Source organism: Coptis chinensis, chromosome 6 (assembly GCF_015680905.1).
Source record: "Coptis chinensis isolate HL-2020 chromosome 6, ASM1568090v1, whole genome shotgun sequence".
NCBI classification, from domain to species: domain Eukaryota; kingdom Viridiplantae; phylum Streptophyta; class Magnoliopsida; order Ranunculales; family Ranunculaceae; genus Coptis; species Coptis chinensis.
This window is the reverse complement of record NC_141461.1, coordinates 34,007,321-34,031,797: the sequence shown is the minus strand read 5'-3', so window position 1 is coordinate 34,031,797 and position 24,477 is coordinate 34,007,321. Positions and strand designations below refer to the sequence as shown.

Here is a 24,477-nt window from a genome sequence, read left to right as displayed (position 1 = left end):
CCATTTGAACAAAAAAATCGGTTCCATCACGGTTCGTTTTCAAAACATTGCTTCCAAGGCTTATTGACCAGTCAAAACATTGCTTCCAACTAGTCCAATTGCACTGACGAGATCGACCAATATCATCATCTTATTGACCAGTCAAAGCATTGTCATTAGGTGATTAAATCTATTTAATGACTTCTAAAAAAAACTATAGGAAAAAATAGCACGCCGCTCACAAAACTCATATTTAAAAGCAAGAAGCGCATGTGGGAAACACACACAAACGTTTCAGCCCGTTCAGGGAATGCACAAAGCAAATGAAAATTTTCATTTGATGTTCCATTCCGAAAGGGAAACATCAAATATTTCTCTAGAAGTATTGATAAATAATGTCTATGAATTTTAGGTGCACCGGTTACGTGTTAACAGATCCATTATGCGGGCCTTATATTTACTAAATACGCTACCATTGCTGAATGGAATACAGTATAATTCTATCTTTGACACACAAAGATAGGGTCATAGTGGATGAGATCCCCTAAAGTGGAAAGGGTGCTTTTCATCAATCAAAACGTAGATACACGTGTAGGTATAGCCTACTCATCAGAGGATCGTGGTCCTTAAATATTGTGTTGGTCTTCTACGTAGTACAAATGTTTTCTGAATAACACTTGTCAACTCTTGTTGTAAATCAATAAAAACAGAAAGGGAAGATGAACTATAACACTTGTCAACTCTCTAACCATCTAACTAGAAAATATATAATATATCGTCGACAAGAGAATTCAGTGGAAGCTAGTGTTGCACCCAAAAATATAACATTTGATCTCGAGAATTGCTAGCGTCCGACCATAGGGCTGGTCATCGAGTCGAGCTATTCGTGAGTAACTCGAGCTCGGCTCGTCGAAGACTCGACTCAAACTCGTTCGCACAAAAGTATGAGTAGAGCTTGAGCTTAATTTAAAGCTCTTCTAGATAGCGAGTAGTTCGAGTTTGAGTAGCCCGTGAGTTACTCGTGAGCTACTCGAGTCGAGCTCGAGCTTGAGTAGCTCGCGAACTACTCGTTTTATAAGCCCATACGTAGTATATAATTTATAATTTATACGACATTTTATACTTTATACCCAACTATAATTTACAATTTATACTAGTTTTAATGTTTTATATACATTTTTTTTTTCGAGTTTGAGCTCGAAGTTCGAAGTTCAAACGAAAGCATAATCAACTTCGAAGTTGAACCGAGCTCGAGCTCGAAAGTGTAAAACGAAATCGAGCTCGAGCTATTAGTATAACTAGGCGAGTTGAGCTTGAGCTTCAATATTAAGCTCGAATGCGAGTTCGAGTCGAGCTTCTACATGTGCGAGTCGAGCTCGAGTATAGCAAAACTCAACTCGGGTAGCTCGATGACCAGCCCTATCCGACCCAGTGTCAAGGCGCAAAGAGGTGTGCGCCTAAGACGTGGAGAGGCGCGCGGGTGCTTTTGTGGGGCGCAAGGGGCACCAGGCACACGCCTTACTAGAGTTGTTTGTTTAGTTAGTATTCACAAATCTCTAAAGCATCCCATGGTCAAAATAGACTATAATTTAGTAAGGAAAGATAATAAAAACACAAGGAGTCAAAACGACAACAAAATACAAAGTTACAGAGTGAGTACGAGACCAAAGAACAAGAATACAAAGTTACAAAGTGAGTACGAGACCAAAGAACAAAATTTATGCATCTCTTTTTCTTAGCCTTACTTCAACTAGGTATTTCTTCTTATTTTTTTCTTAATTCCATCTCTATCTCTATCTCTCTTTTTTTTATTAATTTTTTTAAATGATAAGAAAATAAAATGAAACAATTTGATTTGTTTACCGCCAAATACTAATACACCATGTCACAAACTACTAAAAAAAATTCTATTCTCAAAATTAATTATAATTCTGTCAACTTATGCATCTTTTTCAGGTGATTAACTAAACATGAGTGCCAATAGCAATGGCCGCAATGCTAGTAATGTGGGGGATGGTAGTGGTAATGGAGGGGAGAATAGCAGTTAAAAAACTAATATGGGATGGAAAAATGGTTTTTTAAAAGATAAGAACAATTCGAACAATGTGAAAAAACTAGTAAGGGTGGAATTCACCGTCACAAACTACCTCTTGTTGGAAGAGGTGCACGCCAAGTGAATGGATGTAAAGAAGTCCAGCAGCCGTGAGGAAAGAAATTCGGGAATTTATGGATAAAAAGAAAATGGCTAAATCATACTCGTCTCCTGCAAGTGCGTTTGATCGTTTTGATCGTGATGTGTTAGATGGAGTAGATGAAGTGGTTAATTTGGGGGATGGTGTTTATGGTAGTAGTTCAAAAAAAAAGAAAAGGTACAATGGATGCTTTTTTTTATTCAAAAAAAGTGGACAGTAATTGAAAGAAAGCGAAAGTAAGACAAACTACTATTAATGAGGCACTAGATTCGGGAAAGGTTGAATATGCTATTCGATGCATAGCTAGGTGGTTTTACCAAGCCGGTATCGCCTTTAATGTCGCTAGGTTTGAGAGCTTCAAAGTCATGATTGAAGCTGTTGGGTAATGCCTTGGAATGAAACCACCAAGTTACCATGACTTGAGAGTTCCTTTGCTGAAAAAAGAGGTGGAGAACACGGGTAAATGTTAGAAGCACATAAAAAGGAGTGGGAAACGATAGGTTGTTCACTTATGTGTGATGGATGGACTGATCGAAGGAACAAATCATTAGATCATTGGTTAATTTCTTGGTGAATAGCCCTAAGGGAACGGTGTTCTTAGAGTTAATTGATACTTCATTTTCGAAAACTGGCTTTAAAGTGTTTGAGATGGTAAGTAGTGTGATTGAGAGGATTGGACAAAAGAATGTGATACAAATCATGACTGACAACGCCTCAAGCTATGTATTAGCTGGTATGTTAATCTAGTTTAGTTATTTAATACATATTATTGACATTTTGCTTTTAAATATACTACTTCTACATGCATGATTGTATTTATTTTTTTACTTATTTGTAAATTGTGGTAGGAAAACACCTAGAAGCCCATTTCCCTCATTTGTTTTGGATTCCGTGTGCAGCACATTGCCTTGATCTTACTTTGGAAGATATTGGGAAAATGTCAGATGTGTTGAACGTTATAAAGAAGTCAATTAAGTTAAGTGGGTACCTCTACAACCACCTCAAAGCACTAAACATGATGAGGCTCTTTACACAAGAAAGGGAGCTGCTTAGGCCTGCCAAAACAAGATTTGCATCTTCATTTTTGACCCTCGGAAGCATACACAAGCAAAAGGCGAATTTGAGGAAGATGTTCACTTCAAAAAAATGGGATTTATATATGGCGGCATTGAACAAAAATGAAAAAAAGAAAGCCAAAGAAGTGGAACAGATTGTTTATGCTATCAAGTTGACTTATCTACTAGTTAAAGTCCTCCGAATGGTAGACAGCGAGAAGAAACCCTCCATGGGGTACATGTATGGGGCGATGGAAAGGGCTAAGGATGTAATCAAGGTATCATTCAATAACAACAATGACAAGTATGATGCTACTTTTGAAATCATAGATAAAAGATGGAATTGCCAACTCTATAAGCCATTGCATGCTGCTGCCTACTTGCTAAACCCGGATTTCTTTTACAACAATCCCGATAAAAGTGAGGAAGATGCAGTAATCGCTAAAGACATTCTTACTTGCATTGAAAAGCTAGTGCCTTCCATAAATGAGCAGGTTTTGATTACGAATGATCAATTACCAATGTACAAGAGAGTTGCAGGCCTATTTGGGAGTAACTTGGCAGTTATAAATCGAACGAAAGTAGCACCAGGTATACTATTTCTTAATATTTTATGTCATAATGAGTTCAATATGTTAGATCATGTTATTGTACAAGCTTAAAGAATTAAATGACTTACATATAATTACTAATTTGTTTTATACCTTTTATTGTATTTTATTTCACTTTTAAATATAGCTGAATGGTGGAGAGCATATGGGCAAAGTACTAAAGAACTGGAAAGACTTGCAATACGCATACTTAGCTTAACAACTAGTGCTTGCGGTTGCGAACGTAATTGAAGCATATTTGAACATGTAAGTAGCATACTAATATTAGTCATTACTAATGTGACCGATCAAATGTTTGTTGTTTCAATGCTATTCCTATCATATGACATATAGTTTGTTGATCACTATCAAATCAATATGCTTCAGTGTTGCGGTTCATAGCTTTTTAATGAATTAAATTGGGTTTTAAATGAATACATCAAATTTATGGTGTTGCGTATTGACTTGCATTTCTTTTGGGAATTAATAGATTCACTCCAAGAAATGGAATAAGTTGGAGTAAGTGAAGTTGAATGATTTGGTGTATGTTAAGTACAACTAAAGCTTGGTGGACCGTTACAATATTAGGGACGTCATTTGTGAGGGGCTAATATACACAACCAATGTATATTATACACGTGTCCAGCACAACTCATCAAGAGAGCACTCCCCCCCTCATAACAGCTCGCTTTATAGTGAACCAAACTGTCTCTCCATCACGAACTGACACTATCAGAAGACACCTCCTTCGACGAACTCATGACAAATTGCTTCACAGAGAACCAACAAACTCACTTCACCTAACGACCTCATACACTCACCCTACGACCTCACTTCAAAGTGATTCGAGTCGGATGAACGACCTCGTCTTGGAGCGACCTCCATAGTGTTCGCTCACCCCGTTCCATAACATCTAGTAACATACACTTTTACTGATACATTCAAGGCTGCAGCTTCAGTCGCGCACCTCATCAATCGCCATAACTCGCCATCACGACTTGAAGACTAGGATCTTACTTGATGCTAAAGAAGAGGAAGAACTGCCAAGGTTTTCTATATAAAGGGGATAGGAGCTACGTCTAACCTGATTCAAGTCTCTCCCCCCCCCCCCAGAGAGAGAGAACTTGATACGTAGGCAGTTCGTCCATACGAAACCGGTCAATTCAATCCAATCAATCTAATCCCTTGATCGAACCTACGTTTGTAAAGATAACCAAATCCATCCTTTACATTGGCGCCGTCTGCGGGTCGATTTTCTAGAGAAAACAACACGAACAAGTCGTTATTCTCAAGCCCACGAAGCATGGAAATCCTCCTGGATTCAGTCAAGCAACTTGTCTCTGCCGTGAGTACAATGCAACAAGCAATATCAAATTTAGAAGAAGACAACTGAAACTTGAGGAGAAATTCACTCCTAACCGGACGCCCTGTGATAATAGTAAAATAAAGTATTACTTTTACTTAACTAATTTAAAGTAGGCAGAAGTAAAAACTACTTTAGTATCTATTGTTATCAAATTTCTACTCTCTATTATCATATAATAAAATTGGAGTCAAAATTCGTTCCACTCCTAATTGCTTAGAACATAACTAATTCTACTAGTGATTAACAATTCAACAACTTGAGAGTAATTATTCTAATTATAACTAATATGACAATAACTATAATTGAATATATTCTAAATTATACTATGACAATTAAATACGAAGATGTGAATGAGAAGAAGGGATTAGGGAGATTTGATAACCACCTTGATTTGTCCCTAACATGCTAGTATAGATTTTTGCACCCCTAATCTTTATGTTTTCACACAAGGTTCAACATAAGGATTAGGTCTTTTTATCCCTATTTATTCATGACATCTCTAACCAACTGATAATTAGCATGAGAGGAAGTTTAAACCAATTCTCATGGTGAATGAACTACCCTATAGAATTGAAACTCTTAAAATAATAATTTTATACTAACACATCAAGTCTTCATCAAAGCTTCAATCAAACCCCCTTAGGACTATCATGAATAAAAGAATAAGAATAAGAACACATAATAGAAGCAATATAAATAACTTGGATTGTATTAATGGTGACTAGGCTAATAACCAATAATTAGGTTTAAACTAAAGAGAAAAGAGAGAGCTAATTAAAATTAAACTAATGGGAAGGGAGAGTATGAAAGTTTTTCCCTAGTCCTCTTTATATAGGAGAGGGCTAGGTTTACAATTTCGTGCATAGGCTTTGGAGCTATGTTTTGGGCCACTAAATCAAAGCCCAAAATCTAATTACATAAGTTCAAAAAGGGATTCTCTACTGGAAATTATTGAAACAGCCTTTTCATCTACTTTTACTCTTCTGATTGGATTAAGGCCTATGCCATTAGAAATATCTTTCCGAGCCGGTCGTTTTGATGTATAATAGGCCCAATTCTGAGGTCTGAGTCCAAAGATACGGCCTGCGGAAGTTCTATTGACTTTCACTTTTCAGCTTTGACTAGGCTTTAAAAATGTTTCTTCTTGAAATTTGGGCTTTAATCATAGAACTTTTTAACAACCAACCTTTGCTCCTTTCTCTTGCAAAAGTGACATATTTCTTCACATATTTGACTCCAAAACCTGAAATGCACAAAAGCACGTAAATAGTACTAACTCTTATTTATTATAAATATAATTGGTCTAAATGTAATATTCTTAAGGAGTTAAAACTACAGTTTTGGGCTCTTATCACCCTGTATCTGGTATCAATGCCCTCAACACTGACGAACCACCCCAGCCAGAAGATGACTCAGAAGACCGAACTAGCGCAACCACAAGGAGTACGCCGTACGTTCCAATTCCCTACGAACTAGAAAACCATTACAGCCATGACAACAGATATAGCACGAGGAATGTAATACCCATGCCTGAAGCAGCTTCAAACCACCAGAAGAAAAGAACATGATGAGGGAGCAGATAGTTCTACTCGCTATCCAAGCCAATGGAAGAAATCCTCGAGGAAATCAAATGCACTCCATTTTTTCTACCCACCCCCCTGAGAGCAGACAAGCTCCCCAAGAAACAAGGCAATCGCTTCTGCCATTATCACCAACTCTGCAACCACCACACCAATGAATGTCAGCACTTGAAACGCCACATTCAAGACCTTCTCAATAAAAGTTACCTATATGAGTACCTAGCGATTCCAGAAATTGAACTGGTTACCCTCCATGCACAACTCAATCTGCGAAACTCTCCAGATCGTTAAGCCACATTTTCAATCGCATCAGAAACACTCCATTTTTCAAACCAATACTAAACATCATCGGTCAGCCATTCTGTCAATTCCACCAAGTTCACTCCCATCATACCGACAAGTGTAAGTGCTTGAGAAATTACATACAATACTTGATCAGCAAATAACTCTAGAAGGAATTCGTTGACAACGAACTGAAACAATCTAGTAGAGGTCCAAAATAAAGGGACTACGTCCACCAGTACGCCAACAGTGGTGAACCACAAAAGCAAAAGAGAAGTCAAACTACTGGGGCTTTTACTCAAACACACGTCCAAACAGTCAAGATCGACTAGATCAGAACATGACTCCCCCCATTCCGCAGTCCCAGTTCGCACATGGATCCACCCATATCGTCCAGATTCACCGACCTCCCGCTAGGTCACTTACCACAACGATGACGTATGGCAGCGCACATCAGCCAATCCAGCACGGTACACACAATTCGCAACGAACCATCATTATCTGAGCAAAGGAAATCTATGCTTTCACAAAGGTCAATTCGACATGTTTTTTTTATTTCGTCAATGTCTTACCTTTCTCTCATCAATAAAGTTATCCCTTTTTCATGGAACATGTTTTTATCCGTACTTACAATTCAGTATAGAAAAATACCTACTTCACAATGTCAAACCAATTTGCTTCCACACACACGTTAGAACGACTAACGAACTGCGATAACCACAAAGTCCCAGTTCCACTCCCCCATAACAGGGGAGATGAACATTACACCAGGACGATGCACCCAAGAAACTCTGTCCATAAGAAAAACATAGTGACCAACTCAAAACTTACCTTTACTCAAGAGAGATGTCACCAAACCACATAGGATGAAGCGTACTGATCAACTAGTAGTACGCTCCAATAGGTCCTGGCCACAAACAGCCCCCGATCTCACATACTTAGAGCAGATCAATACCAGTTATATGACCACACCAAGATCAACTCGCAATCATAGTCGCATAGCGCAAACCATACACTGGGGGCTTCGCCAATAAACAAATACACCAATAGAAACACCTCAACAATCCGGATGTATCTTCTACCATTAGTCTATATTAACAGCCACGTACAAGGTAACATTTTCTTTTTCAGGCTAACTAAAACGCCATGCTGATGACCTACAAAAGATCTAATCAAATTCAGCAGTCGTCACATGAACTTGCCTCACGAGCTCACTCCAAAGTGACAACAACCAGGCAAATACTCTCGCCAACTGGGGACCTATATTTCTAGGACTAGTTCAAGATTGAGCTATCATGGTATCATACCAATAGAGAGTAGAAGCTAAGAGCAACCCAACATGAACTTGCCTCACGAGCTTACTCCAAAGTGACTCCAGCCGGGCAAATACTCTCGCCAACTGGGGACCTATATTTCTAGGACCAGTTCAAGATTGAGCTAACATGGTATCATACCAATGGAGAGCAGAAGTTAGGAGCAACTCAACTTGAACTTACCTCACTAGCTCACTCCAAAGTGACTCCAGCCGGGTAAATAGTCTCGCCAGCTGGGGACCTATATTTCTAGGACCAGTTAAGGATCGAACTATCATGGTATCATACCAATGGAAAGCGGAAGCTAGGAGCAACTCAACTTGAACTTACCTCACGAGCTCACTCCAAAGTGACTCCAGTCGGGTAAATAGTCTCACTAGCTGGGGACCTATATTTCTAGGACCAGTTCAAGATCGAGCTATCATGGTATCATACTAATGGAAAGTGGAAGCTAGGAGCAACTCAACTTGAACTTACCTCACGAGCTCACTCCAAAGTGACTCCAGCCGGATAAATAGTCTCGCCAGCTGGGGATCTATATTTCTAGGACCAGTTCAGGATCGACCTATCATGGTATCATACCAATGGAAAGGGGAAGCTAGAAGCAACTCAACTTGAACTCGCCCCACGAGCTCACTCCAAAGTAACTCAAGCCAGGTGGACGACCTCATCTAGGAGAAACTCAGTGTTGGAACGGACACTCAGTCTACTGAAGTGCCACCCAACCTACAGATCGGTCACTCATATGCAGGACGATCTGAAGCTAGGAGCAACCCAAAGATGGAATGGCCACTCAGTCTACTGAAGCGCCACTCAAAATAGAGATCGGTCACTCATATGCAGGATGATCTGAAGACAGGAGCAACTCATCATGTACTCGCCCCACGAGCTCACTCCAAAGTAACTCAAGCCGGGTAGACGTCCTCGTCTAGGAGAAACTCAGCATTAGAACGTCCACTCAGTCTACTGAAGCGCCACCCAACCTATAGATCGGTCACTCATATGCAAGATGATTTGAAGCTAGGAGCAACCCAATGATGGAATGGCCACTCAGTCTACTAAAGTGTCACCGACCCCTAAAGATTGCTCACTCATACATAGGACGATCTAAAGCTAGGCGCATTCCAGCATAAAAATACAAGCTACGGAACTATACTTCTAAGATCATAGCTCCCACAACAACATCAACAGAGTTTTACTACGTTAAAAACAAATGAACATTCAAGCAAAAGATATCATCAAAGCTAGTCAAAATAACTGCCCGAGCTACATCAGGAAACCAGTCCACAAAGCTCCACAGTATCAAAAGAACTGCCCAAGCCATATCAGGAAACCAGTTCGCAAAAGCATGATTGCATCAAGTAACGACCTACTCAAACCAGTCCAAAAAGTAAACATCCTCCCATCACTCCAATGTAACAGGCAAAGTTTAAATATTATATTACTCAAACTATGGGGACATGCCCCCATCATCCATAACTCCATTAATAGAGTCGGATAAAATAGCATGACGATCTCCGAAAAGCGCAGCAGGAACATCATCCGTTAGATCGGCACCATTTGCGACTTGAACCTACAATCAGATCGCTTCACCAAATGGGTTTTTCCCATCTTAGGATGAACATACGATAGACTCCTATCGAGCTTAGCATTTTGGCTCCGTGTTTGCATCCATTTAGAATAATCCTTCATAACACTTCTCCGCTTCACAAGAGTTGCACCACCGACCTCCTTATCAAAAACATCCAAGTCAAACTCACTAAGATCAATAGTTTTAGAGAGAGATGTACCATCCATTGCCACCTTCCCATCATAAGTTCTTACAATCCCCACATTATTAGCAACATCACCGACCTTCCTTTTTCAAATTTGGCGGTCGAACTACCACAGTTACCTCCTCCAGATGAAAGAAAGAGCCTTCTGGGCGCATAAGACGTTCTCGGTCATTTTCACCCACAGGACGCTTTCTAACAGAACGCAGCGTCAAATTATTACCAGCATTCAAACTGTCCCCAAGGCTACCAACAGTCCTCATCCGAGCTGAAAGACACACACCTCTCGATTTGTTCATAACAACTTTAGCCACCTCGTTCCCCATGACAAAGTCTGAATCAGAGTCCGAATCACTTACAAGTAAAGATGTCTAGTCATTACCTTATATGCTTCCCACGTGTGAACTTAAACTCTCATCAGCTCGCCCCAATGAACAGGAACGAACTAATGGGAGGGGGCTGTGTGAGGGGCTAATATACACAACCAATGTATATTATACACGTGTCCAGCACAACTCATCGAAAGAGCACTCCCCCTTCATAACAACTCGCTTTATAGCGAACCAAACTGTCTCTCCATCACGAACTAACACTATCAGAAGGCACCTCCCCCGACGAACTCATGACAATTAAATCACTTCACACAAAACCAGCAAACTCCTTTCACCTAACGACCTCATATACTCACCCTACGACCTCACTTCAAAGTGATTTGAGTCGGATGAACGACCTCGTCCTAGAGAGACCTCCATAGTGCTCGCTCACCCTGTTCCGTAACGGCTAGTAACGTATGCTTTTACTGATGCATTCAAGGCCGCAGCTTCAGTCGTGCACCTCATCAATCGCCATAACTCGCCATCACGACCTGAAGACCAGGATCTAACCTGACGCTAAAGAAGAGGAAGAACCGCCAAGGTTTTCTATATAAAAGGGACAGGAACTACGTCTGACCTGATTCAATTCCCCCCCCCCCCCTAGAGAGAGAGAACTTGTTATGTAGGCAATTCATCCATACAAACCCGGTCAATTCAATCCAATCAATATAATCCTTTGATCGAACCTACATTTGTAAGGATAACCAAATCCATCCTTTACATCATTGATCCGATTTCACTTACAGAGTTGATTGAAGAGTCAAATGAGTGGATCACCAGAGAACTATATGTTGATCCCAAAGATAAAGTGCATGATGGTGCCAACTCACTGCTGGGGGATGTGGAAATGGCTAGTGGCCTATTTGAGGCTTCTAATTCTACGCCAAATGTACCACAAGCATTGGCATCAACTAGTGAAGGCAGAGCCAAATGTACCACAAGGTCTACACCAAGTTATTTTGTGTTCACTCGTAGAGATGAAGAAGACGAATAAGAAGAAGCAACGACGAAAGAAGTTGACTTAATTGAAAGTGATAAAGAAGCGGAACAAGAAGACAGGGAGACGAATGTGCTGGAGGATGATATTCAATTTAATGATGAGTATTGGTTATGTTTTTTAGTTAGACTATCAGTTGAAATTTAAGACCATGGCACTTGAATCTTTTTGTTTGTTTAGTGTTTGAGATTTTGGAACTTTGAATAAGTGTTGTAACTAGCATGATAATCAGATTTTGGATTTTTGGAACTTTAAACAAGTGTTGTAACTTCTCATGCTACTGTTGAAAGTTGCTTTGGATAGAATATTTTATGAACCCTATTAGTTGATGTTATTTATAGCTTGATTTCCTTATTTAACAATAGAAGATATAATAATGATATAGGGATTATAGGCCAAGAGTTTTTTTTTTTTTTTTTTACTTTTTATACCTCACTTCAATCAAAAGGCCATACAAGACTTTGCGACTAAGGCCCGAAGAAGGTGTTACGCCTTAGGTGGGCTTTAAAGCCTTCACTACACTGATTCCTACCTTTTAAAGAGGTTTAAAGGGGTAGGATGATTCTTCCCCACTAGGTGACAAAAGCTATTGACCATAAACCTTAGTCACACAAAGCATGCACAACGTACATCTATCACTCTTGCTGTTAATCCGTGGTTTCACGATTTCTATCGATAAGCTCCTATAATCCGCTGTAAGGGACGTCCTATTAAGTAAGTGATGTCCATGCAGTTCACACACGACAACTCCGCCAGCTAGACTCGACTCCCAAAACACAAGCATTCACTCACTCATCAAGACTAGTTCAGCATCAATGACTCGTCACTCGACTTCATTTCGTGACATCATCACCTACCACCCTTATCATTGCTATTATTAGCATCAGGCTTTTACCCACTGTAACACTCAAATCATTACAATCATCACATCTTTAACCACACTCTTTCTTTATTAGCTCAAATAACATAATACCTGGAACTACCACACACGTGCAGCTTGTGAGGATATGTCGCTCATTCTAGCAGCACATCTGTCCATACCACCACACGTGTCCTACCAACTACTTGCTCACAACACCTATAAAAGTCAATCCCAGAACTACGTTGGCTTGATTCCAGTCTCACCCCAAGGTGCTGGATATGTAGACATCTTCTTACTCATGAAGAGCAGTCATTTCCATCCACCAAAACCATCTCCTTTCTTCATCTAAATTAGAGCTAATTCATAAAAATTTGGTGTAATGTCTTGTTAATCCCCTATGATAAAAATAGACATTTACATCTGCGCTTTCGAATTTCCAAAATTGTGCTTTTGATTTTTCAAACCGTGCTTTCGATTTTTAAACCACGCACTTCATTAAAATGAATGATCAACAAAATATGTCACTCATCCAGATCAAATTGCTAATGTTATAAAACTCAATCTTAGTTGTTTTAACAAAAGTTTCATAATTTTGAACCCACAACTGAATGAACTGAGGAAAGAATATCCCAACTGGAAGAAATCAAGACAAGATATAACTATTTGATTGATTGACGCAACTAAATCAGTCTCTCATATTTTTCTTCAATCTCCCATTCGTTGGATGCTTTTGCACTGTGGATCTAAAGAAACAAAAAGAGTGAGAAGAAGATCCCTTTGAGTTTTTATAAGTTACTCCCCATCTCATTTTTAATAAGCCTACTCCAAGTCTCCAAGTCTCATTTTCCTAAGCACCAAGTATTTCAAGTTTTGCAGTAACCTTTTTACAACTGTAAAAAAACAAGTGGTTGTCGAAAAACAATACACCTAGTTAATGCAAATATGTAATGAGGTACTATATTTAATAGTTGTTTATGAATTAAATTATTCAATAATTAATTATATGAGGTGCTCTAGACAGTAGACACACTCTCAATGTGGGAGCTTCTCAAGGTTTGCGCTTCCGCCCTCTCGTTTCTGCTTCACGTTTTCAAGGAAATTATAGTATCAAACTATCAATTAGATTGGCATCTAACTTCATATCACTTAGATTTATCCCAAAAACTCAATTATATGGATATTTGGTATAATGGTATTAACTCAATTCAATTTAAAAACTCCACTATGGTTTGAATCGCGGACTTCCTCCATCAATTTTGGTTTTCAAAGAGCATATATATGGGTTTGTAGTTTCAAAGAGAAGAGGGTGTGGGGTTGTTCTTATACTTTGAAATTCCATAATGAATTTTGAGGAAGAAAAATTAAACTTTCCTATAATTCATTCTTTTGAGTTTTCCAATAGATTTTCTTCTCCAAATTATTCAATTATCACTCTTTAGTATTCAAAAGTGTGAGTGAGAGATATGTTCACTGCTAAGTAGTTCGAGCACTAGAGGGGACGATGTTTAAGTGTTTGGTGAGGAGGTATCTTTTTATGTCTTCATGCCATTGTCACCAAATACGGCGTTTTTTTGAAAAAAACGCGTTTTAAACATTTTAAACCCGTTTTAAACTTAAAAAACGTTTAAAACCCGAGATTTTGAAAATCTCCCGTTTTTTTTTTTTTTTTTTTTTTTTTTTTTTTTTTTAAGAAAACGCTACAAAAGAAAAAGGTTTTGGAGTTTACCTTTTGGAAGAGTGGGCGTTAGATTGACTTATTGAGACTGTTCTATTTTGCTTTGGACTATTAATAATTAATTGAAAATTTTAAAGTTATTAACTTATTTGTAGTATTTAATTATGCTATTATGGTTGGTAATTAGTAATATCTTATTTTGAATAGTGTTTTGGCACTGAATCTAAAACTTATAATATTTGGATGAATAATGATAATTTGATACGTTCATGTATTTGAATTTTCTTTCATTTGTATTATTTTTATTTTTATTTTATGTGTCTATTTTTTTTTCCACTTTTATAGAAAATCAAACTCTTTATCTATTATATTATTTATCATCGGTTTTTACCGTTTCTTTTACGTATTATACGTTTTAAACTCGTTTTACCGTTTTAAACCCGTTTTTTATGCCCCACGTTTTTTTACGTTTTTTTTTTTTTTTTTTTTTTTTCCGAGACGTTCCGTTTAAAACACGAACTAAGTTTTTTTTTTCAAGTATACCGTTTTAAACCCGTACCGTACTTGGTGACAATGCTTCATACAGGGAAGAATGGCCTTATCCCTTTAAAGGGTTACAATGGCTAACAATTCTCATTGACCTCCTATATATGTATTAAGTTCTCTTTGAAGTGTTGGTTGTGATTTCTTTCGTGTGTAATTATGTAATGGGTCTTTGGGCCAGGTGAGCCTTCGGGCTACAGACAGAGTGTTACTTTGATAGGTGGACCAAGGAATGAAAGCAAACCTTAATGGACTAGGTGGAGGTGGTTAGGTCTACTAAAAAATGGCGCAATGGTAAGAGCCTTTGGGCTAGGTTCCCTTCGGGCAATATAAGCTTTCGGGCTAGGGTCCTTCAAATGTTACCAGTGTGGGTCTGCCTTAACCCTCTAAATATTTAAAAAAAAAAGGGTTCTCTATGACACGATCTAGAATTATTTGGTTGACCCCATGTATTTTCTCTCAAGTGTTGAATGCCTTTCCATGTGGTTCTCCTGCTCCTTTTATACTGCGGGGTTGATCATTACTCCTTAGCCCTCGATCTTTGCTTTCATCGAATGGTTCTTGTTCGTTAACTTGGTTGTTTGTCTGCCTAGCATATTAGGGATTCATGGTTTTGCTGTCCTAGTACCCATTCTATAGTAAATTCATACTCCTTTTTTAACGGACATGCCATACCGGCAGTCATAAAATGTGCTACTGATAAGACGTAAAATAGATGAACTAACTCAATCTAAGCATACAATTCAACACACCTAAGCAAAACTATTCTATCTTACTCCTAACCAATTTTTTTTACCTTTCACTCTTTAAAACATCATTGCAATATGGAGTAATTAAATGTTATCGAACTCCTTGGTATGGTGAAATTTAACATTCAAATAATTAAGGAAAAGAGAAAAGGGATGAGAGTGAGATTTTGATTGAATGATTGATTATACTACGAAAGTAATAAACTAAACTAGATGTATGAAGAAAGATAAGGTAATTGAGGGAGGAACTCCACCACCCGAGATTACTTCATTAATTGATTAACTTAAACTTGTATGCAAAATACAAAGGATTCATTTTATAACCAATTGCTTTACAACTTAATTATATAATTCACCTTTGTATGATTCACATCTACTTACCAATTGCTTTACAACCCAATAAGAAGAATTAAACTATTTAACACGGTCACTCAATACAAATTGTTTTAGAAACTATATTAGTTTCTGCAGTCAAGAGCACCTTAGTACCCTTTTTTGCCATGAAAATCCGGCTCCATTTGGCAATACTCAAATGAAAAGAACTTCACTCATTGATTTGTTGTGGTTGATGTTGAATATGCTAGAAAAGATAGATATATTTCCACCTTGAGTCCTTGGTAGTGACTACGGTAATGGATGCACCTTGAGCGAGTGTATACGTTAGCTTAGAGCTTGATGCTAGTAAAGTACGTCGATCTAGCTTTTGTAGTTGAGTTTGTTTTCTTAACTTACTTGATGTTTAGCCTTTGGATTTCTTAATTTATTGTTTGGTTGTTGATTACTTCGTGAAGTACATGAGGTTTTCAATGGTTTGACATTTACTTGTTTAGTTCCAAATCTATTAGCTTTTGGCTAATTTTTTTCTTCTTATTTGATTTATACCTTAATGAATGTGAGTTGTAACTTTGATAAGTTCATTATAAGTTTTTTGCCATGGGCACCAATTGTGGCATGTTGTAGTGGTACACTGGTACTTATGCATATGAGGTGCATAGGTTTGAGTTGGTAAAAATAGTTTTACATGCATTACCAACTTGAGTGTAAATTAGATTTATTAATGTTTTGAATAAATTTACGTACGCGACTTATATTTTACTTATACCAGATTGGTCGATCTGTCGTCAGTAGTGGATTATATTGAAAAAGAAACTTCGGGAAGATGTTGCTCAAATTGGGATACTATAGACACTATTTGTGGAATTTTAGTTTTGAATAATTTATCTAAATTTAGTTGATCATTGTTAAGATTGTGAGACGATGTTTTTGCAAAGAATAATTATATGGATTCTTTAAGATCTTTTGTAATGAATAATTTTAGTTAATGAAATACATTATATTACGATTTATGGTGAATTGTTACGGGATTATTGTTTTCTATATAAAGTGTATTGAGCAGGACTGTATAGATACATGAATTACACCGTACCATTTGCCATGCTAAATGCGTCGCCAATGAATTGAAACAGGTGCTTTCATTTGGATTTTATACCGTTGGCAACAATTTTGGTGTTGTTAAAAGTTTTGATTGTACAGTAGGGAGGCGTACAATAGAGACATCGTTTGCCACGCCTAATGTGTAGCTAAATATTCATACTTCTTGCAGCACTAACAATGTAGCAAAAGATTTGTTTTTTGCGACGCTTAGTAGTGCAGCTAAATGTGTAACTATCGCCACGCCATTGTCGTTGGTACAAGCTATCTTTTGCGTTGCCATGAGCTGCAAATAGTTTGAAATAAATGTACAATTAATTTATTTAAAAGAACGAATTAGCAATGACAATAGTGTATTAACATCGCCCAATGGCGTGGTATCTACATATATGATTCACAAATCCAAAGATTCTGCATTGTAGAAAAAAGTTATGAGAAAATCCCATAACCGAAATCGTTAATTATAAGAAGTAGTTAAAAGAGAGAAAATGGTACTACTCAAGAGAAGCTTCATGAGGTAACTGTATTCAGCTCGCGCGATAATGGAGAATGAAACAAACGACAAAGGGCGAACTCGAAGCTATTTTCGCCAGTGCTTATATTAGCACAGTTTAATATAGGCCACTTGTTTTCAGCCATATGCCACTACATAGAGTTGTGCTGCATAGTTCATACTCACCATGACACCTTCATAGAGCTTTGAGCAAGCTGGAGGAGAGCTTTTAAAATGATTGAATGTGTTTTTTTTGGCTAAGTGAGCTTAAGATTATATTAAAAAAAAAAAAAAAAAAAAAAAGAAAAAGGGAAGGAAGAATACAAGCGTACAAGGAATGAAGAGAATAAAAAGAAAATTAAGAAACCTATATAGAGGGAATTGCATCATTGTAACATGTATGAATTCCCTACTAGGTAGATCCTCCATACCATTACCAATCATATGCACATCCTCTAGTTCATAATCTTAAAATATTCAAAGTGAGGTGGCTCCCACTTATAGATCCATTGGGGTCGGCCTACACATTGAAAAAGTTGGTGAGAATCCATCGCGATAGCTTTGTTGGCTGCCAAATCAGCAGAGAAGTTAGTTTCTCTCCAGGTGCTTGTAAATACACAATCTTGAATCTTCTCTTTGATTTTTCCCCACCTTTGACTGAGCCACCAAGGTAAGTTTCCAGTTCCAAAAGCTTTTATTGCCGCGGTAGAGTCAGATTCCACCAACAAACGTGTCCACCCCTTTGAAAGTGCTATTCTAGCGCCTCCATGATGGCTAGAACTTCAGCTAAATAATTGGTGTTAACACCGATTTTCTTCCACATCACTAGCCTGAAGTCCCAGTTGCATCACGAAAGGTAGCTCTAATACCAGTTGGCCCAGGGTTACCCTTTGCTGCACCATCACAATTAAGCTTCATGTAACCATGTGGAGGAAGACGCCATTTACACCCTTTAATCAAGGTTGTAGGTCTCAGCTTACATGGCACATTCCAGTTCTTGATCACTGTGAAGTCAGTCATATTATTCTTCATAGTACGTTTAGATAGGAAGCTAGTCTATTACACAATGCTCATTACTTGGTTCTGACACCATTTGAAATTATTCCTCTTGTCCTCAAAGACCTTGAGATTCCGATGCTTCCATAGGGTGACCATGCCGCCAACAATTGCCGCAGTCCAAAGGTTACTAATATAGGAACTCGTATGTTTATCGAGATTAATAGCTTCCTGTATATTATGGAAATTACTACTGAACTGGAATTGATTGGCAATCCATCTCCATAAATTTCTTGCAAGGATGCAGTCCCATAAGAGGTGCTTGAGGTCCTCACAATGACAAAGACAAACAAAGCATCGAGATGCCAACTTGACTCCTTTTCTCTATGCAACTACGTCTTTTGCGGCACAGTTATGTAATAGCTTCCATGCAATAGCAGAGACCCTTGGATGAATAAACTTATTCCAAATTGCTTTAATCCATCCAACCTTAGGACTGCCCTTCCTTATATCATTAAATGCCGACGAAACCGAGAATTGTCCTTTGAGGTCGAGAGTCCAAATCCTATACTCATTAGCCTGCAAGTTAAAGGGTGGCAGCTGAAATTCGTGCATCCCAACTTCCATGAGAGTATTTTGGACTTGATGAGGGATAGACCATTCACCATTCACCATTCACTATGAGATCACTTACTTTGGCTTTAAGTCCTTGCACTGCTTCACAAGGGAATTGTAGTTGGCGCTGCAAACACTACAACATAAATGACATTTAATTTCCCATCACTTAAAAAGTGATGTCAAAAGTATAAGACATCACTTTTAAGAGTGTTGTGAATGGTGGCGACGTGAAAAGTCAGGGTTTTCCAAATCACTTTTTAAACGATGTCCACAAGTGATGTTACTTCACGTCACTTTTTAATTGATGTCCACATGTGATGTTATAACTTTGCATCACTTTTTAATCAATGTCCACAAGTGATGGCCACAAGTGATGTTATAACGTTTAACATCACTTTTCAATCAGATTCCAAATTATTTGTGAAGTGATGTGAAATAACTCTATAAATCACTTTAAAAGTGAGGTCCCATTTATCAAAAGAATAAAAAAAAATTAATAAAAAAAACAAAATTGCCAATATCATCCCAATATAATACTATTTTCCTAGTCATTTATCATCAAATAAAAATGAAATGTATCTTTAAATCACATTTAAACAATTATGAGGTAAACCTTAAAATAACTGAATCCAAATAACCACAAGGTAAACCTTAAAACATGAAAGTCGAAAGAAAGTCGAAAACATAAGTGTGTAGAGCAGTCAACGGAGTGTCAAAATCATAATAAGAACATATGACATAATAGCCAAAAGTACGATGGGAAAACCCCAACTTGATAATTAACACCTTATAGTTTGTCCTCAAATTCGGAGAGAGGTGTCATTTGCTCCTTCAAGCCCTTCCTCCTACGAATCTCAGACACAAGGGTTGCTGCTTGCGACCCAGCCTCCAAAGGATCTGAGGACATCATGTCCCAGTGATCAAACACACATTGTGGGAAGGCCTATCCAATTGTTGCAACTCTGAGTTGACCGGAGAACCCAAATGACTCACTGACTGGCAAGTACGCTTTGATGTTATATAATGGAGTACTTGGCCTCTGGATCTCCTCAAAGACATGCCCACGTTTCTTATTCAAAACACCATAAATGTCACCAAGTGCCTACTCTGGGGCCTGGATCTCGACCATGTAAACAGGCTCCAACAGCCTTGGCTTAGCAGTAATCTGTGAAGCATAGATGACTTTCCTTGCAATTGGAATGACCTAACCACCACCCCTGTGAATGGCATCAGCATGGAGAACGACATCACATACCTCAAAGCAAATACCCCTCATGTTCTTCAGATAAATAATTTTCTAACACAAACATATTCTCCAAGTTAGGGTGTGCATTCCTTATCTAATGCCTGCTAATCTGCTATTATAAATTTGATGAATAATAACATACTCTCCACTGTGCAAACAAATTCCAATAATCCTCAGGTTAATTGTCATGATCTAACATCCAAATGACCAGATGTAACAAAAGAAAAAAAAAAAATCCTCTCCAATTCTATTATCAATATCGAGTCTATTAACATTTTTTTCACTTACTTTCTCCATCAAGGATACGACTACGCTTGCAAAACACAGAAAGGCAGGTACAAGAGGCTTTAAAATTACTCAGGGTGCTGCAAATATTTGTAAATCCACCAGTTGAAAACATAGATAACAAACTCTTAGGTACAATTACTTTGAAATAGGAATATCACTTCTTACATAAATGATTACAATTATTTAGCTTTTCTAACTTGCCCATTCATTTGTAGGAATGGCAACTTCAGAAGTACAGTTATGTTAGGATTTTCAGCCCATCTAACTACTGGTTCCATAACAAGTACTTTCTCATTTGTCTCATATACTTTAATCCCTGCCAGGTCCAGAAAGAATAGATGTTAAAGCCTTTCTAGTAGACCTTGTATAGTTGTATTTATAAACCTAAGTTTATAATCTGCAAGCCGTTGTAACTGTGAGATAGCTCATGAATAGAAGAAGTTATTTTTTAAAACTCAAAAGACGGCGACTCTATGAAAACTTTGAAGTTTGAACATATCAGTCCAAAGCAAAAGTATGGTTTTGGATGCCTCTAGAGAACATTTTTCCCATAAAACACTCCACTATGGACCAGATTTCAACTACATTGTGTGAGTTCGGTTTCTTCTAAAATACTTAGCTCAAATCAATACACTAAACTAAAAGCTATGATCTTCTCTTTTATGAAAGCTAATGGTGGCATAGTGATGTGATTGTTATTCAGTTAATGATATAAAAAGGAAAACTCACCATAGATTGTCGGAGGAAGAATTCCCAAAGTTAGGGTTTCAAACTCAATATATTGTATTCGGTACTTTCCAATGTAATTAGCAAATATTGGTTATGTCGTGCTCTTTATCATACCACATATAGCCTGTACAAAACAAGATTGTACAACAAGTAATAAGAGCGGAAGAATAACCAACCAAAACATGTAATCTATATCTTAGTTTCCAGTACAAGGCATGAGGTACAGTTGTGCGTATACTTATTAATTGATTATCTGAACTTAAAAGCACCTTATCAAGGTAGGGTCACATATTAGATAGAAACTTATTCAACCAGTCCACCTAAAAAGATCACAAAAACAAAATCAATCACTGTGTGGAAAGAAAATACCGTAAGTCCAAAATATCGGTCAGTGCATAACAAGAAATTAAAAAATCTCCATTAACTTCAATACTCACTCTATCATAATATGGATTTTTTATCCATTGAGGAATCTCATCCAAAAGATCGTGCAAGGCATTTGAATCCAATTCATGAAGTGGTTTGATGCCAGCCCAATGTCTCGTAGCTCCCACAAAGGCTTACTCTCTTTGCTTCCGTCGATTAAATTCTTATCAACTAGAATTGCTTTGCTTCCATTTGAAACAACCTTTTGTGATGGTTTCCATCAAATTGCTTACTATTTTGGTAAAGATGGGTTAGAGCTTAGTGAGTTAGTGCTTGATTGAAACAACCTTGGTGGTGAGATCTTAGTGCCTAATTGAAGGAAGAAGGCTTTGCAATATAAGGCTCGATCGGTCGGTTTGAAGTTGGAGGTTGGATTGAAACATATGACATATGAAGAGCATAACCAGTTTTCTCAGTTTGTTTTTGGGTTGGGCTATTTTTGGTGCAAGAAAAGAGTCTAGAGGTTTTTTATTTTCCATTTTTTGTTTAAAGGTGGCTAGTCTAGCAAACCAACCACGCGCCCTGTTTCATTTCTATTTAACCTAATTTTTTTTCATTGTTTTTTTCTAACTAATTAACTTAATTAAGAGGAGGTATGTTAATAATAACATTTCTGGAAGTGACATTATATAAGTGATTTCGAAAACTTGGCAAAGTCACTTTTAAAGTGATGTTGAATACATAGATATTACATCACTTTATAAGTGACACGGTGAGTGACGTAAAAAAGTGTTACTATATCACTATCACAACATCACTTATTAAAATGATGTTGTACAACTCTACTACATCAGCCTTTCAAATAAGTGATGTTAAAAAAAGATTGTGATAATTATTACATCACATGCTGAGAAAAGTGATGTCATAGTTTTCATATGACATCACTTCGCTAAAAGTGATCTAAAATTAGTGATGTCATATGTTATGTTTGTTGTAGTGAAAGAAAGGGGACCCAGCCATCTATCTCTCCACACACTCACTGACTTCCCATTACATAAGAAGTTCTCTCTAAGACTTCACCTAAAGCCCATTTGATTCCGCCTCCAATAGTGGTGTGAACATGATAGTTAATGAAGTCACCAGCTCTACTAAAGTAACCAAATTCATCTTTCCCAGTAAGAACCTACCAAGCAAGCTTCATGGCTAGGTTCACTTGTCTCAGTCTCCTGATGTCCAATCCCCCTTCGTCATAGGGTTTGCAGACCTTCTCCCATGCCACAATGACTTTCTTGCTCTCCATAGGATTACCGGACCATAGGAAATTTCTCATCATAGTCTCACATTCCTTAATGATACCCACCAGCCATTTATAAACACTCGTATTATAAATTGGGATACTACATAAGACTAATTTAATCAAAACAGTTCGACATTGAAAGGATAAAAGTTTACCGCTCCAACCGGCTAATCTATTCTTGATTTTATCAGTAATGCAAGACAAATGGGCTTTAGTTGCTCTTCCTTGGATAATAGGTACTCCGAGGTACTTGTTAGGCAGAAAACCTACTTGAATACCCAATTCCTCCTTAATCCTTTGTAGTCTGGTCGCATTGATGTGACCTGAGACCAACTTGCTCTTGTTTCGATTCATGTGCTGGCCGGAAAATAAAAATATCATCCGCGAGGAGGATATGAGTTGATGCTGGAAAACCTTTTACAGTGACCAAAGGTTTTGAAATACCTAAGGCCCTTAAAGAGTTCAAACCCCTACTCAGAGTTTCTTCGGCCAGGGCAAACAAAAGGGGTGAGATTGGGTCACCCTGCCTCAACCCTCTACCCACATTGATGAAACCACAAGGACCACCATTGATGAGAATAGAGATCTTTGCACTCTTGATAATAGAAAAAACTCTATTACACCACCATTCAGTGAAACCAAACTGGAGCATAACCTGATGGAGAAAGTCCCAACTGAGAGTGTCATATGCTTGTGTGATATCAATCTTGAGTCCCACAGAGCCACCATACCTCTTTTTGTTCATTTCATTCACTATCTCAGAAGCTAACCTAATACTAGATTGTACACACTTGCCTCTAATAAACCCATCCTGTTCCTTAGAGATCAGTTTTTCAATGATAGAATCCAATCGAAGTTGAAAGACTTTAGAAAGGATTTTTACAAAGAAGTTAGCCATACAAATAGGTCTAAACTGATAAGCCTTGCATGCATTCTTATCTTTATGAACAAGGACTAAGAAATTGGTGTTAACTCCATTAGGCATGTGTCCCTCAAGGAAGAAGGATATAACTGCCCTATAGACGTCAAATCGGATAATAGGCCAGCATTTATGATAAAAGTTGACTTGAAAACCATCGGGCCTAGGAGAGCTTTCCGCCTTCATTATAAGAACCACACTTTGAACTTCGGCAAAAGAAGGAATGGTCGAGAGCATAATGTCATCTTCTTCAGAAACTAAAGTGGGAATAAGATTCAAAAGGGATTGGTTTATCTCCACTTCTTATGTAGCATATCTAGATTGGAAGTAATCTACCATGTGATCTTGAATGTCTTTTTGATCAGTGAGAAGGTGGTCATCCTCGGTGGAAATTTCAGCAATGAGAGCTCTAGTTGTCCTCATTTTGCAAGTGACATGGAAGAAGGCAATGCACCTTTCTCCTTCACCTACCCATTTGATTGTACTTTTTCTATGGAAAAAATACTTTTTATCAGTGAGAGTTTGCTCAAGCTGAAGCTTTTTGAACCTATGATGGATGGATACTCCTAAAATGTCATTGCACCCGTATCGGTCGGGTACGATACCGATACGGGTACTGGATACTTCTAGAGTACTGGAATCCCTGAAATAGACCTGATCCGATAGTTCTACTCCATTGAAATGTAAATTGTTCTTGAGGCTTCAAGCGGTATTGACTTTGATATGTGTTATAATAGTTTTTCACAAGTTCTTGACTAACTTTAC

The 24,477-nt window shown here is 37.8% G+C and overlaps 1 protein-coding gene across 1 annotated transcript; it reads left to right on the top strand.

The window, feature by feature from the left end:
- The first annotated feature begins 2,220 nt into the window (after nt 1–2,220).
- Nucleotides 2,221–3,888, top strand: LOC147492671 (uncharacterized). The gene is made up of 3 exons (XM_086567587.1): nt 2,221–2,348; nt 2,750–2,904; nt 3,020–3,888. The coding sequence occupies exons 1-3, from the start codon at nt 2,221–2,223 to the stop codon at nt 3,886–3,888; spliced, it is 1,152 nt and encodes a 383-aa protein (XP_086423713.1).
- Nucleotides 3,889–24,477: the final 20,589 nt, after the last annotated feature.

Coding starts and splice junctions, on each gene's coding strand:
- LOC147492671 (XM_086567587.1), top strand. CDS start 2,221: ATGGCTAAATCATACTCGTCTCCTGCAAGTGCGTTTGATCGTTTTGAT. Junction 2,349..2,749: donor AGTTCAAAAAAAAAGAAAAG/GTACAATGGATG, acceptor CTTGGTGAATAG/CCCTAAGGGAACGGTGTTCT. Junction 2,905..3,019: donor CTCAAGCTATGTATTAGCTG/GTATGTTAATCT, acceptor AAATTGTGGTAG/GAAAACACCTAGAAGCCCAT.